Source organism: Mandrillus leucophaeus, unplaced genomic scaffold, assembly GCF_000951045.1.
Source record: "Mandrillus leucophaeus isolate KB7577 unplaced genomic scaffold, Mleu.le_1.0 Scaffold480, whole genome shotgun sequence".
Lineage (NCBI taxonomy): Eukaryota > Metazoa > Chordata > Mammalia > Primates > Cercopithecidae > Mandrillus > Mandrillus leucophaeus.
Window position 1 is genome coordinate 1,346,497 of NW_012105143.1, and position 10,649 is coordinate 1,357,145.

At 47.8% G+C, this 10,649-nt stretch overlaps 1 protein-coding gene across 3 annotated transcripts in view; it reads right to left on the minus strand.

Annotated features, from left to right (window-relative positions):
* TRIM16 (tripartite motif containing 16) overlaps positions 1-10,649 on the minus strand; it is a 59,599-nt gene that overhangs the window by 6,093 nt on the left and 42,857 nt on the right. For all 3 annotated transcript variants that reach the window (XM_011995304.1, XM_011995303.1, XM_011995302.1), the window contains 2 exons: positions 6,651-6,746; positions 1,342-1,575 (listed from right to left, as the gene is read on the minus strand). In XM_011995304.1, coding sequence (XP_011850694.1) covers positions 1,342-1,575; positions 6,651-6,746 — 330 coding nt within the window. The remainder of the gene's footprint in view (positions 1-1,341; positions 1,576-6,650; positions 6,747-10,649) is intronic.

Below are 10,649 nucleotides of genomic sequence, written 5' to 3' on the forward strand. Positions count from 1 at the left end.
CAGAGAATTGCTTGTATCCGGGAGGAGGAGGTTGCAGTGAGCCAAGATCGCGTCACTGCACTCCAGCCTGAGTGACAGAGCAAGACTCCATCTCAAAAAACAAAACATAAATAAATAAATAAATAAAGTTACAAAAGGAGAAAAGAGAAATAATTTGTATACTCTTTGGGTAGATCTTAAGGGAAACTTGTGAAGTGGGAAGCCAAATGGCTATTAAATGGTTGTTCATATTTTCTTTGTGTTTTGAGATTGAAAAGCAAAGAAACTGACAGAAAGAGAGAAACTCTGTTGGGGTTTCTGTCTATCTGTCTCTGTTTCTCTTTTACTCATTCAAAAGTTAATTATGTTGTATTTGTGTATTGGGATTATGGATAATTTTTTTCTTCTTTTTTTGTATTTTCCAAGTTTTTCACAATAAACATTTGTTTTTGTAACTAGCAAAGAATTTTTTCACAAATGGAAGCAAGAAAAAAATTGTATTTCAGAATATCAGAGCTTGGATGGAGGCGTCTGAATTATATACTCCAGTGGGCTTGTTGATAAATGAGAAATTTGAGACCCAGGGATGTTAAGAGCTGTTACAGACCTGTTTAGTGACCCATTCAGGATGTTGTAGTTTACCCCCAACCTAGTGTTCCTTCCCTGAAAGGTTACATGTTCTTCAGATCTGGTTCCAATGGCTTACATTTTAATTTCTAATGATACACTGTAATGAAAAGTATTTCCTGGTTCCAATGGCTTACAGTTTAATGTCTAATGATATACTGTAATGAAAAGCATTTCCTCTTCTGAGCCTTCCTCAATTACTCCAGCCACAGCCCTCTCTGAAAAGCAGCAGGGCTCCAGTCTCATCCCTACCAAGCAAACCTCCATGCAGTGGACTGCTGGAGCGGTTTATAAAACATACTCACTGACTCTCATCACTCTCCCATCTGAAGCCCTTCCCAGCCAGACACCTGCCTGGCCGTGCCAGCCTCATCACTCTGCACCCAGCACCCCAGGCTCCACCCTTGTTAAAATACCTTGGTTCCCCAAGTCAGCTGTGCTTCCTCAAACCTCTCTGCCTTTGCCTGTGTTGTTCCCTCTACCTGGAACATACTGCACGTTGAACCTGACTCATCTTCTAGGACCTGCTTCAAGCTTCCCTGCTCTGAGCAGTCCTCCCTCCCTACCCCTCCTATACTCTGCTGAATGAAGAATCTGCTTCTCTCTGTTCCCACAGCTCCCTGTGCACAGCACTGAACAAAAAACAGTTCCATTCACAGATGGCCATGGGCCTAGCAAAGCGAGGGTGCTTCGTGAGGCAGCTGTGGGATGCCTCCGCTCCCTCACCCCCCATACCTCCAGGAACTGGACAGTGTTGCTGATGGCCGCCATCCTCTCCAGCTCCTGCTTGTTCTTCTCCATCTCGGCACTCCTGTACTCCAGGTGGGCCTTGATGCCATTAGCCTGGCTCAGCGCGGCTTGCTCTTTCTCCTCTAAGAAGACCATCACATTGGCCTGGGCCTTCCTCACAGCAGCAAGGAGTTCCCCAAACTGCATTTCAGCCACTGCTTTGACCTCTGACACCGACACCTGGTGGGGGGATGGGGTGGAAGGCAGCCAAGCACTTCTTAGTGAGGCATCCAACTTGATAGAAGCTCAACATACAGAAACGTCAGCTCGAGAAACATATACTAGGGAGCAGTTCCCTATTGTAAAAGGAATCCTTTATTCTCATGTGAATTCCAGGTTCCTGGAAAAAGGATTTACTTGTTAACTTGGTCTCCTCATCCATTTGATGAGTGAATTCCTCTATGACCTCTGAGATCCCTCACAACCCTGACACTCTGGGATTGTTAATCAAGTTTCTGAAACTGATTTTCCTACCAGAGCAATGCGTGTACTCAGTCTACTTGATAGTTATATTTCAAGAGGTAAAGAATTTGGCTTTTTTTTTTTTGGTATAATCAGCATGAGTTAGCATTTCATTATGCCTGGTTAAACTGAACACTGAGTCCATCAGAGCCAAATGCATGTCTAAGATGATACTGTCTCTATACAGAATCACCACAAAATGTTTACGGTGTAGATGACCATGGCACCCAAGCAATTCCAGGACAAGCATGTATATGCAGAACAGAATGTGACATTCAAATAAAACATAAAAGAAAACTCATGTGAGAAACATTAAGGGTTTGAACGATAGGGCATATGCATGTGGACTCTTTTGCATGGTTAGCATCCTCTGTGAATGCCTCCGACCAATATCATGTTTACAATATCCTTCCAAATTCTGAAGGTTTCCTCTTCTCTGGTATTCTTGAGAATTGGTGCAGACGGCCGGGCATGGTGGCTGCTCATGCCTGTAATCCCAGCACTTTAGGAGGCCGAGGCGGGCGGATCACCAGGTCAGGAGATTGAGACCATCCTGGCTAACACGGTGAAACCCCGTCTCTACTAAAAATACAAAAAATTAGCTGGGCGTGGTGGTGGGCCCCTGTAGTCCCAGCTGTTCGGGAGGTTGAGGCGGGAGAATGGCGTGAACCTGAGAGGAGGAGCTTGCAGTGAGCCAAGATCGAGGCACTGCACTCCAGCTCTATCCCATCTGAGACTTTCTGAGCACCCCTCCAGGTGCTGTTTTCTCTTTCTCCTCCCAATGTTCAGGGCCAGCTCTGAACATCAGGGCTCCAAAGTGAGTCAAACAGCAGATATCCTTGGGCAGAGGCTTCAGGGGCACCTCCCATCCCTGGCAAGGAAGGAAAGAGGGAGGAGAATGAGACCCGGATCAAAAAGGGGAGCACAGTAAGGAGAGGATTCAGAAAGGACTGGATTCTGGGCCCAGGTTGGGTAGCAGCCTAGAGGTTTGGAGGGAGATGGGAAGAAAAAATGATGACACCAGATAGGAGGTCTTCTGCCTGGCTCAGGAATTCAGTCCACGAGAATGACTGGTCTCTGATCAGTCTTCAGTCTGGTGGCAAAGGGAAGAATAAGCAGGGCAAAGAAAGCAAGGGTTATCCCTACTGGAGGGGGATGGTGGGAAGACACAGACAATCTCCCTACATTCTCTGTCTCTCTCTCTTTTTTTTTTTTTGAGACAAAGTCTCCTCTGTTGCCAGGTTGGTGTGGCACAATCTCGGCTCACTGCAGCTTTGACCTCCCAAGCTCAAATGATCCTCCCACCTCAGCCTCCCAAGTAGCTGAGACCATAGGTGCATACCTTCATGCCCAACTAATTTTTGTATTTTTTGTAGTGATAGGATCTTACTATGTTGCCCAGGCTGGTCTCAAACTCCTGGTCTCAAGCAATTTGCCTGCCTTGGCCTCCCAAAATGCTGGGATTACAGGTGTGAGCCACCACGTCCGGCCTACATTCTCATTTTTATGCCAACTTTTCCATTACCTGTTGGCTTCCTTGAGGTTAGGTAGCTGGACAGAGCTGGGAGCAAATAAACTGTGGTAACAGGATTAAGGAAGAGTGGGGATGGTAGACTTTATCCAAATTCTTCCAGTCCACACCAAGAAAAGCTTTTAGACAGGTGATGGTGTTGAGAAGCCAGGGCAGCAGGAGAGGCGATTTGGGAAACCAGAGCCCTGTTGTTCAGGGCTGGCCCTCACCCTTGGGAGGAGAATAGCAGCACCTGAACCAGCCGCTCAGAGAGACTGCAGGTGGGGACAATAGTGGAGAAGGAGACAGGCAGAGAATGGGCTCTGGACTGTGGATGGGAGGCTCAGAGCACCATCTGAAGAGTGAAGACCTGAGATCCAGGAAAGCTACCTGGGCCCCACCCAGGCCCCCCAGGTGGCAAACCTGCTGCCTGGGGTTCTGCCAGGCATAGGCTTTGCAGCCCTCTGACACCTCACCTCTCTCCCTCTTCCCACTCTCCTGGGAATGAGGACCCTCTGCTGCCAGCCTGGTCACTCTTCTAATTATATAACAATCATAAAAACAACCAACATGTAGTAAGTTCTTACTATGTGCCAGGCACTGTTCTCCTGGCAACCCTAAAAGGCAGGTGCTATTAGGGTCTCTATTTCTTAAATAAGGAAACTGAGACAGTGATAAATGGACTGATTTGCCCAAGATCACACAGCCAAGGTTTGAACCCAGACTGCTGGTCTCTGGAGTCCATCCCTTTGACCACCAGTCCACACTGCCTCGAAGTAGGGCCCAGGGTTGGGGATCCATGTGTCTGCAGTATAGCACTTAGCTGGCACAGCCCGACCTCTCCCTCTGGGCCCTGGCACATTCACTAGGACGAGCTGGGGAGGCACACGAGGAGTTCAGCTGAGCTTTCTTTCAGCCCATGGGCTGTGGCTGGGGGGGACGTTGCAGGGAAGGACCTTTAAGTTCGGCCCCCTCCCAAGACCCGACGAGAGACAGGGCCTAGCCACTTGTTCACTGTGGGCACCAGTTAGGGGAACATCCTATGCCCATAATGGACTAAATATACAGGCTGCTGCTGAGCAGGCAACCAAGAGGGAAAGAGGTCAAGCCTCCCAGCAATTCCTGAACCAACTGTTTACAGGTGTTGCCTCCTTGACACTGTAAATACTGTAAATCCTGAGATATTAATCACGACTGGATTTAAATGTAAAAGTCAAATTACATTTCCATATGGCAAAGAAGTAACGATGAAGAAATCTACCTCAGAAGACAGGAGAGTTTTGCTTATAACCATTTGGGAGCAGGGGCAAATAGTGGTGGTAGTGTTTGATCCAGGCTCTGTGTTAGCTAATGTGTCCTAGTTCCCCGGCTTACTCACCCTTCATGTCCACTCAGGCTCCAGGTGTCCAGGCTCTACGACTCACAGAGGCCACAGAGTACTCCCTGCCTGCACTGCCCACTCCCGATCACCTCCAGAAAGCAGGAGCAGGACACAGCATGGGAACCAGCATGAGGGTGTTGTAGGAAAGGAGCAGAATCCTGCCTACAATTACGACCCATAGGTTCCTCATAGAAGCATGATACCACAAGACTAAGAGGCATGAGACTAAAGACAAACTCAGGATCCAAATCCTCACCCCCAGCCCCAACTGAGGCCATCCTGAGGAAGGATGGTGGAAAGGAGGCGTCAGATGATATTGGTGGATTGAGATTGACTTTGCTGTGGCCTGGCCTCTCATTCCTAAACCTTCCCATTGAGAAACACTTCTTTCTTGCATGTAAATGTAATGTGCAAAGGGCATTACTTACTGCATTACTAAAGCAGAAATAGTACAGAGAGGAGAGGCCTCAACACATCCAAGGAGCCAGCAGGTAATGGTTTAAAGATTTGAGGGTGGTGTACATGCCTGTCAATATACTGAGTCATTCCTAGGTCAAGGGAGCAACAACTCTAGGTTCTCCCGTTCCATCAATCTAGATAGCCCTAGACAAGTCTTGTCATCTTCATCCCCCTTGTGCATGGTAGCTATTGTAATAACGACCTCCCCTGGTCGTCATGTACTTATGAGAACTGAGGAGGGATCAAAGTGTCTGAAAATTAAAGAGCTGGGAAACACAAGACCCTCCATGTGGTTCTACAGGTTATCTTGAGCCTGGAAATCCATTATCTCTGAAGATTTATATGGCTTTAAAGGGATAATTCTCTTTCTTCCTTTAATAAAATATTGTGGGTAAGAAAGAGGTATTTCATCCTTCAGTAGCTAGTTGGTTGTAAACACCCAGGAGGTGAAAATTTAAGTTGAAATGAATACATGCATTAGGGGTAGACGAATGGATGGATGGAGGATGGATGGAATCATTCATTCTCAGGATATAAAGATGACAATGCTGATTCACTTCCATAGGGTAGGTGTTTTGCATTCTCTCTCTCTTTTTTTGAAACAGAGTCTCACTCTGTTACCCAGGCTGGAGTGCAGTGGTGCAAAATTGGCTCATGGCAGCCTCCGCCTCCTGGGTTCAAGCAATTCTCCTACCTCAGTCTCCTGAGTAACTGGGACTACAGGCGCGCACCACCATGCCTGGAGAATTTTTGTATTTTTTTGTAGAGTCGGGGTTTCACCATGTTGGCCAGACTGGTCTCGAACTCCTGACCTCAAGTGATCTGCCCGCCTCAGCCTCTCAAAGTGCTGGAATTACAGGTGTGAGCCGCTGCGCCCAGGCTGTTCTGCATTTTCTTCTGAGTGGTGGTTACTGGCTTGCCACTGATGAGAGGCATTTGCAGAACTCCTCAGAGTCCACCTGAAGACCACTTACTGCCTACTTAGCCTGGCACACCATGGCCTTCTCAAATACCATCACTAATCCTGAGTTCTCAACTCCTTTTTTCCAGTTGCCAGGTCATAGGACTGGTGAGACTCATATAATGGAAGAAGCCAAGATTACATATAATTTCTGGACCTCTGACTAAACACCCAGCCCCGCACACACATACACCCTGTCAAGACAGCATATGCAAATGTAGAAATAAGAATGTTGTTATTATAGGATTCATCTTGGTTCTAATTTATATTATTAAAAAGCAAATCACTTGCCAGGTTTAAAACTTAAACTAATTTCATAACAAATCCTGACATCAAGGTGAGGCTACCCCATGGTGTAGTCAACTGTATCTACAATTCTCATTTGTGGAGAAACCCCGAGGAACCTACAGGAATGGAGGCTAGGCATGCAGTACCATGTCCCACACCCCCAGAAGGGCCTGGCTGACCCAGGCTGGTCTTACCAGAACAGACTTTTGGTTGGCCTGGAGCCTGGAGATGGCATTTTCATTCAACTTGAGTTTCCGCTCCAAGTCTAACTGGGTACACTGGAGTTCAGCCTAAAAAGTGGAAAGCAGAGAATTAAGGAGGAAGGAGCCCAATGCATAGAGAAGGACCCAGGCATTCTCCGGCTCTGACATCCCCGCCCTTCTTCCCTGGAAAGAAGTTTAACCCCTGTGGTTGATCTCAGAAACCAGCCAGGAGGCATGAGGAGTCAGCGCTGAGCCCATGCCCTCCTGGGGCTGCAGTCAGCATGAGTCAGCAAAAATACAGTGAGCACATATGCCATGCTGCTCACCATTTCAAGCATTTTGTGGATTACCCCACACCATCCTTGCCATACCCATACTAGCTGTAAACCAGAAATAAAGTCCTAAGACCCCCAACAATCTGAATGAATTCTTCCTCTCAGCAAAGGGCATTCCAAAGTTAACCTGAAAAAGTAGTTCAGGCCATGATGGGAAGGGGGGGTCAGCCATGGCTCATTATAACCTCCTCCCTTTTGGAATTACTGATACAGCAGACTCCTTCAGTCTGATAAGAAACATTTACAATCTGTTCTCTCCAAAACCTCCTCCCTGGAGGCTTTACCCACACGATAAAACCTTGGTTTCCACCACCTCTTATCTTAACTCAGACGTTCCTAAGTCTTTAGACAATAACTTGACTCTTTCAACCAACTGCCAATCGGAAAATCTTTGAATTTACTTATGACCTGGAAGCCCTGGCTTCCAGTTGTCCCACCTTCCCAGGCCAAACCAAATTACATCTTACATGTATTTGATTGATGTCTCATGTCTCCCTAAAACGTATACGAGGCTGTACCCCAACCACCTTGGGCACATGTTCTCAGGGTCTCCCGAGAGCTGTGTCACAGACCGTTGGTCTCCCATATTTGGCTCAGGATGAATATCTTCAAATATTTTAGAGTTTGACTCCTTTTGTCAACACAGGTAAACATGATTATTATTTCAAATGTACAGGTGACACAATCAAGTCGTGTTTCCAAGTTCATCAATGGAGTTGAGCCCAGGCTGACCCCACAAGAGCCTCATAGGCAGTGCAGGGTTGGAGCCAGATGGCCAGGTGGGAAGTCCACATTTTTTTTACTTAGCAGTTGAGAATTTGGGCAAATTTACTTATGAATAGGAAAAACAAACTTTCTTTGTCTTATACTCACACAACACAGAACACTTGCACAAAGCCATTCTCCAACATCAGCTGGGTGTCCTAAAATGTAACTCAATTCTGACACTCCCTACTTGGAGATGGAAGAGATGCACAGGGCAAGGGATGTGGGAGGGAAGTGACACCTCCATGCCCTCTCCAGGTGCAGGGTGCACACCCTCCAGGGACTTCCACTCCTTCAGCAATCCAGAAGCTCCCAGAAGCCCAGCCTTTTGGGTTTGTTTGTTTGTTTGTTTGTTTATTTTGAGATGGAGTCTCACTCTGTCTCCCAGGCTGGAGTGCAGTGGTGCGATCTCGACTCACTGCAACCTCTGTCTCCTGGGTTCAAGCAATTCTCCTGCCTCAGCCTCCCAAGGAGCTGGGACTACAGGCATGTGCCACCACACCTGGCTAATTTTTTTTGTATTTTTAGTAGTGACAGGGTTTTACCATATTGGTCAGGCTGGTCTCGAACTCCTGAACTCAAATGATCTGCCTGTCACCCCAGCCTCCCAAAGTGCTGGGATTACAGGTGTGAACCACCGCGCCTGACGCCTTTTGGGTTTACATGGAGGCTTCATCATGCAGGCATGATTGATTACATCATTGGCCATTGGTGAGCCTCTCAACCTTTAGCCTCACTTCCCTCCCTGGAGGAGACTGGGGAGATGGGACTGGAAGTCAAACCCTTTAATCATAGGGTTGGCTCCCTTGGCAACTAGCCCCCATCCTGAGGCTCTCGGGAGCCCCCTCAGTCACCCAGTCATCTCATCGGCATTCAGACGCTTATCACTTCAGAGTCTGGGGGTTCTAAGAGCTGTTGGGTGCCAGGAAATGGGGGCAGAGACCAAACCTAAGTTTCTTTTTTTTTTTTTTTTTTGAGACGGAGTCTCGTACTGTCACCCAGGCTGGAGTGCAATGGCGCAATCTTGGCTCACTACAACCACCACCTCCCGAGTTCACGCGATTCTCCTGCCTCAGCCTCCTGAGTAGCTGGGATTACAGGTGCACACCGCCACATCCAGCTAACTTTTGTATTTTTAGTAGAGACAGGGTTTCACTATGTTGGCCACACTGGTCTCGAACTCCCGACCTCGTGATCGGCCCACCTCAGCCTCCCAAAGTGTTGGGATTACAGGTGTGAGCCACCGTGCCTGGCCTGTTTATTTCAGAACTTAGTATCTCTAAACTTCCATTTCTTCACCTGTGAGATGGGGATCAATAAAGTGTTTGCTTCATAGGATTAGGAAAGAATGGACTAATGAGATAACGTATGTCAATAAGGACTTTGTATAGTACCAGGAACATTATTAATGAACTCCATAAATGTCAGTGGGTGCCAGCATCGTCATCATCATCATTATTACTCCTGCTGCTTTGCATTCATGTTCTGTACTCGAAGGCAGAGCCAGGCCTTCCAGCCCAGGTAAGTGCCTGCCCAAGAACCTCAGGTTTGCCTGCTTTGGCCTCAGCTTCAATCTTGCCTCCTGGGATGCACTAAACACCTTCCACCAAGAGGTGTGCCAAGGCGCACTTAAGCCTTTGCGAACTTCAAAGACCCTGTCACTTTCCTACTTCCACAAGGGCAATACAGAAAAAGAAAAAAAAAAAAAAAAGAATAGCTTTCACTGCTTTTAATAGCTTCCATCTGCATTTAAAGCTGCGAGTCATTATGCCCTAATAGAACTCAGAGGGCATAAACTGTCTCTGCATTCTCCACTGAAGACTGGGGGAGTTCCCGGCGCCCCCGGGGAGGGAAGTTGCTGCAGGCAGAGGACCCGCCTCTCCAGGACACTGCAGAAGGCAGGAAATGTTTGCTTAGGCTCCAGGTCACTCAGAGTGGAGCTGAGGGGGCCCCAGTGACCTTTCACCCTTGACACCTGAGACCTGATGCCTGAGAGTGGGGAGTGGGGGTGGGTCTGGCCTATTTGGGGGCAATCCTGGATTCTTAACCTATGAAAAAGGCTTACACAGTGATCCATTCCAGGGGAGAGAAAAGAACATGAGCTGCTTGTTTAAAGGTGGTGGAAGACACAACAGAACATACCCTAGCAACAGGCTCCTACAACACGGCATCTAAACAGCAGGGACAGAAGAATGTGTTAAAGCAGTCGGCAGCAGCAGGGCCATAGGGAGGCACCCAGGGAGCATCCAGAGAAAGGGGCTTCTCTCTGCTATTTGCAGACTACCATAAAAGGAGAGAAAAGGACTCCTTAAGCACACAATCGGGGACCCTCCTGAGTGAGTCACCCCAAGAAAAGGCACTCCCAGTTACCTCAAAAGGTGGAGCCACTTTGGAAGACTTGTTTCTCCAGTTATTCCTGTTCCTAGAAAATGATGGGGTGCCTCCGACTCTGGCTTCAGGGTTTCCCAAGAGGTCAGCCACACACACATCTCAGGTAAGGGTGGGCCCTGCCCAGAGGCAGGACTGTGGTGCCCATGAGCACAGAAAGCTCTGGAAGGCAGGGCACAGACAGCTCTGCCTGCTTCAGCAAGACAATGACAAACGTGTCAAAGGCACACTATTTAGAGTCCAGAATATTATGCGACCGGCCACTTCCTGGCCACATGGGCTTTATCAAGCCATTCAAGTCATTTAGCTTCTTATCTGGTGCAAGACTACATCAATATGCTAACAGAAGGGTTCCTTCTACTACAGGGCAAAGGCGGCACACAGAGAGTGACGGCCAGGTCATGTTAGAGATGAAAAATAGGAAGAACAGGGGGAGTGAGAAGAGAGAAGAACATCCCAGACTGTGCCATTTCCTTTGTATTCCAAGCACGCAGGGTTCGCC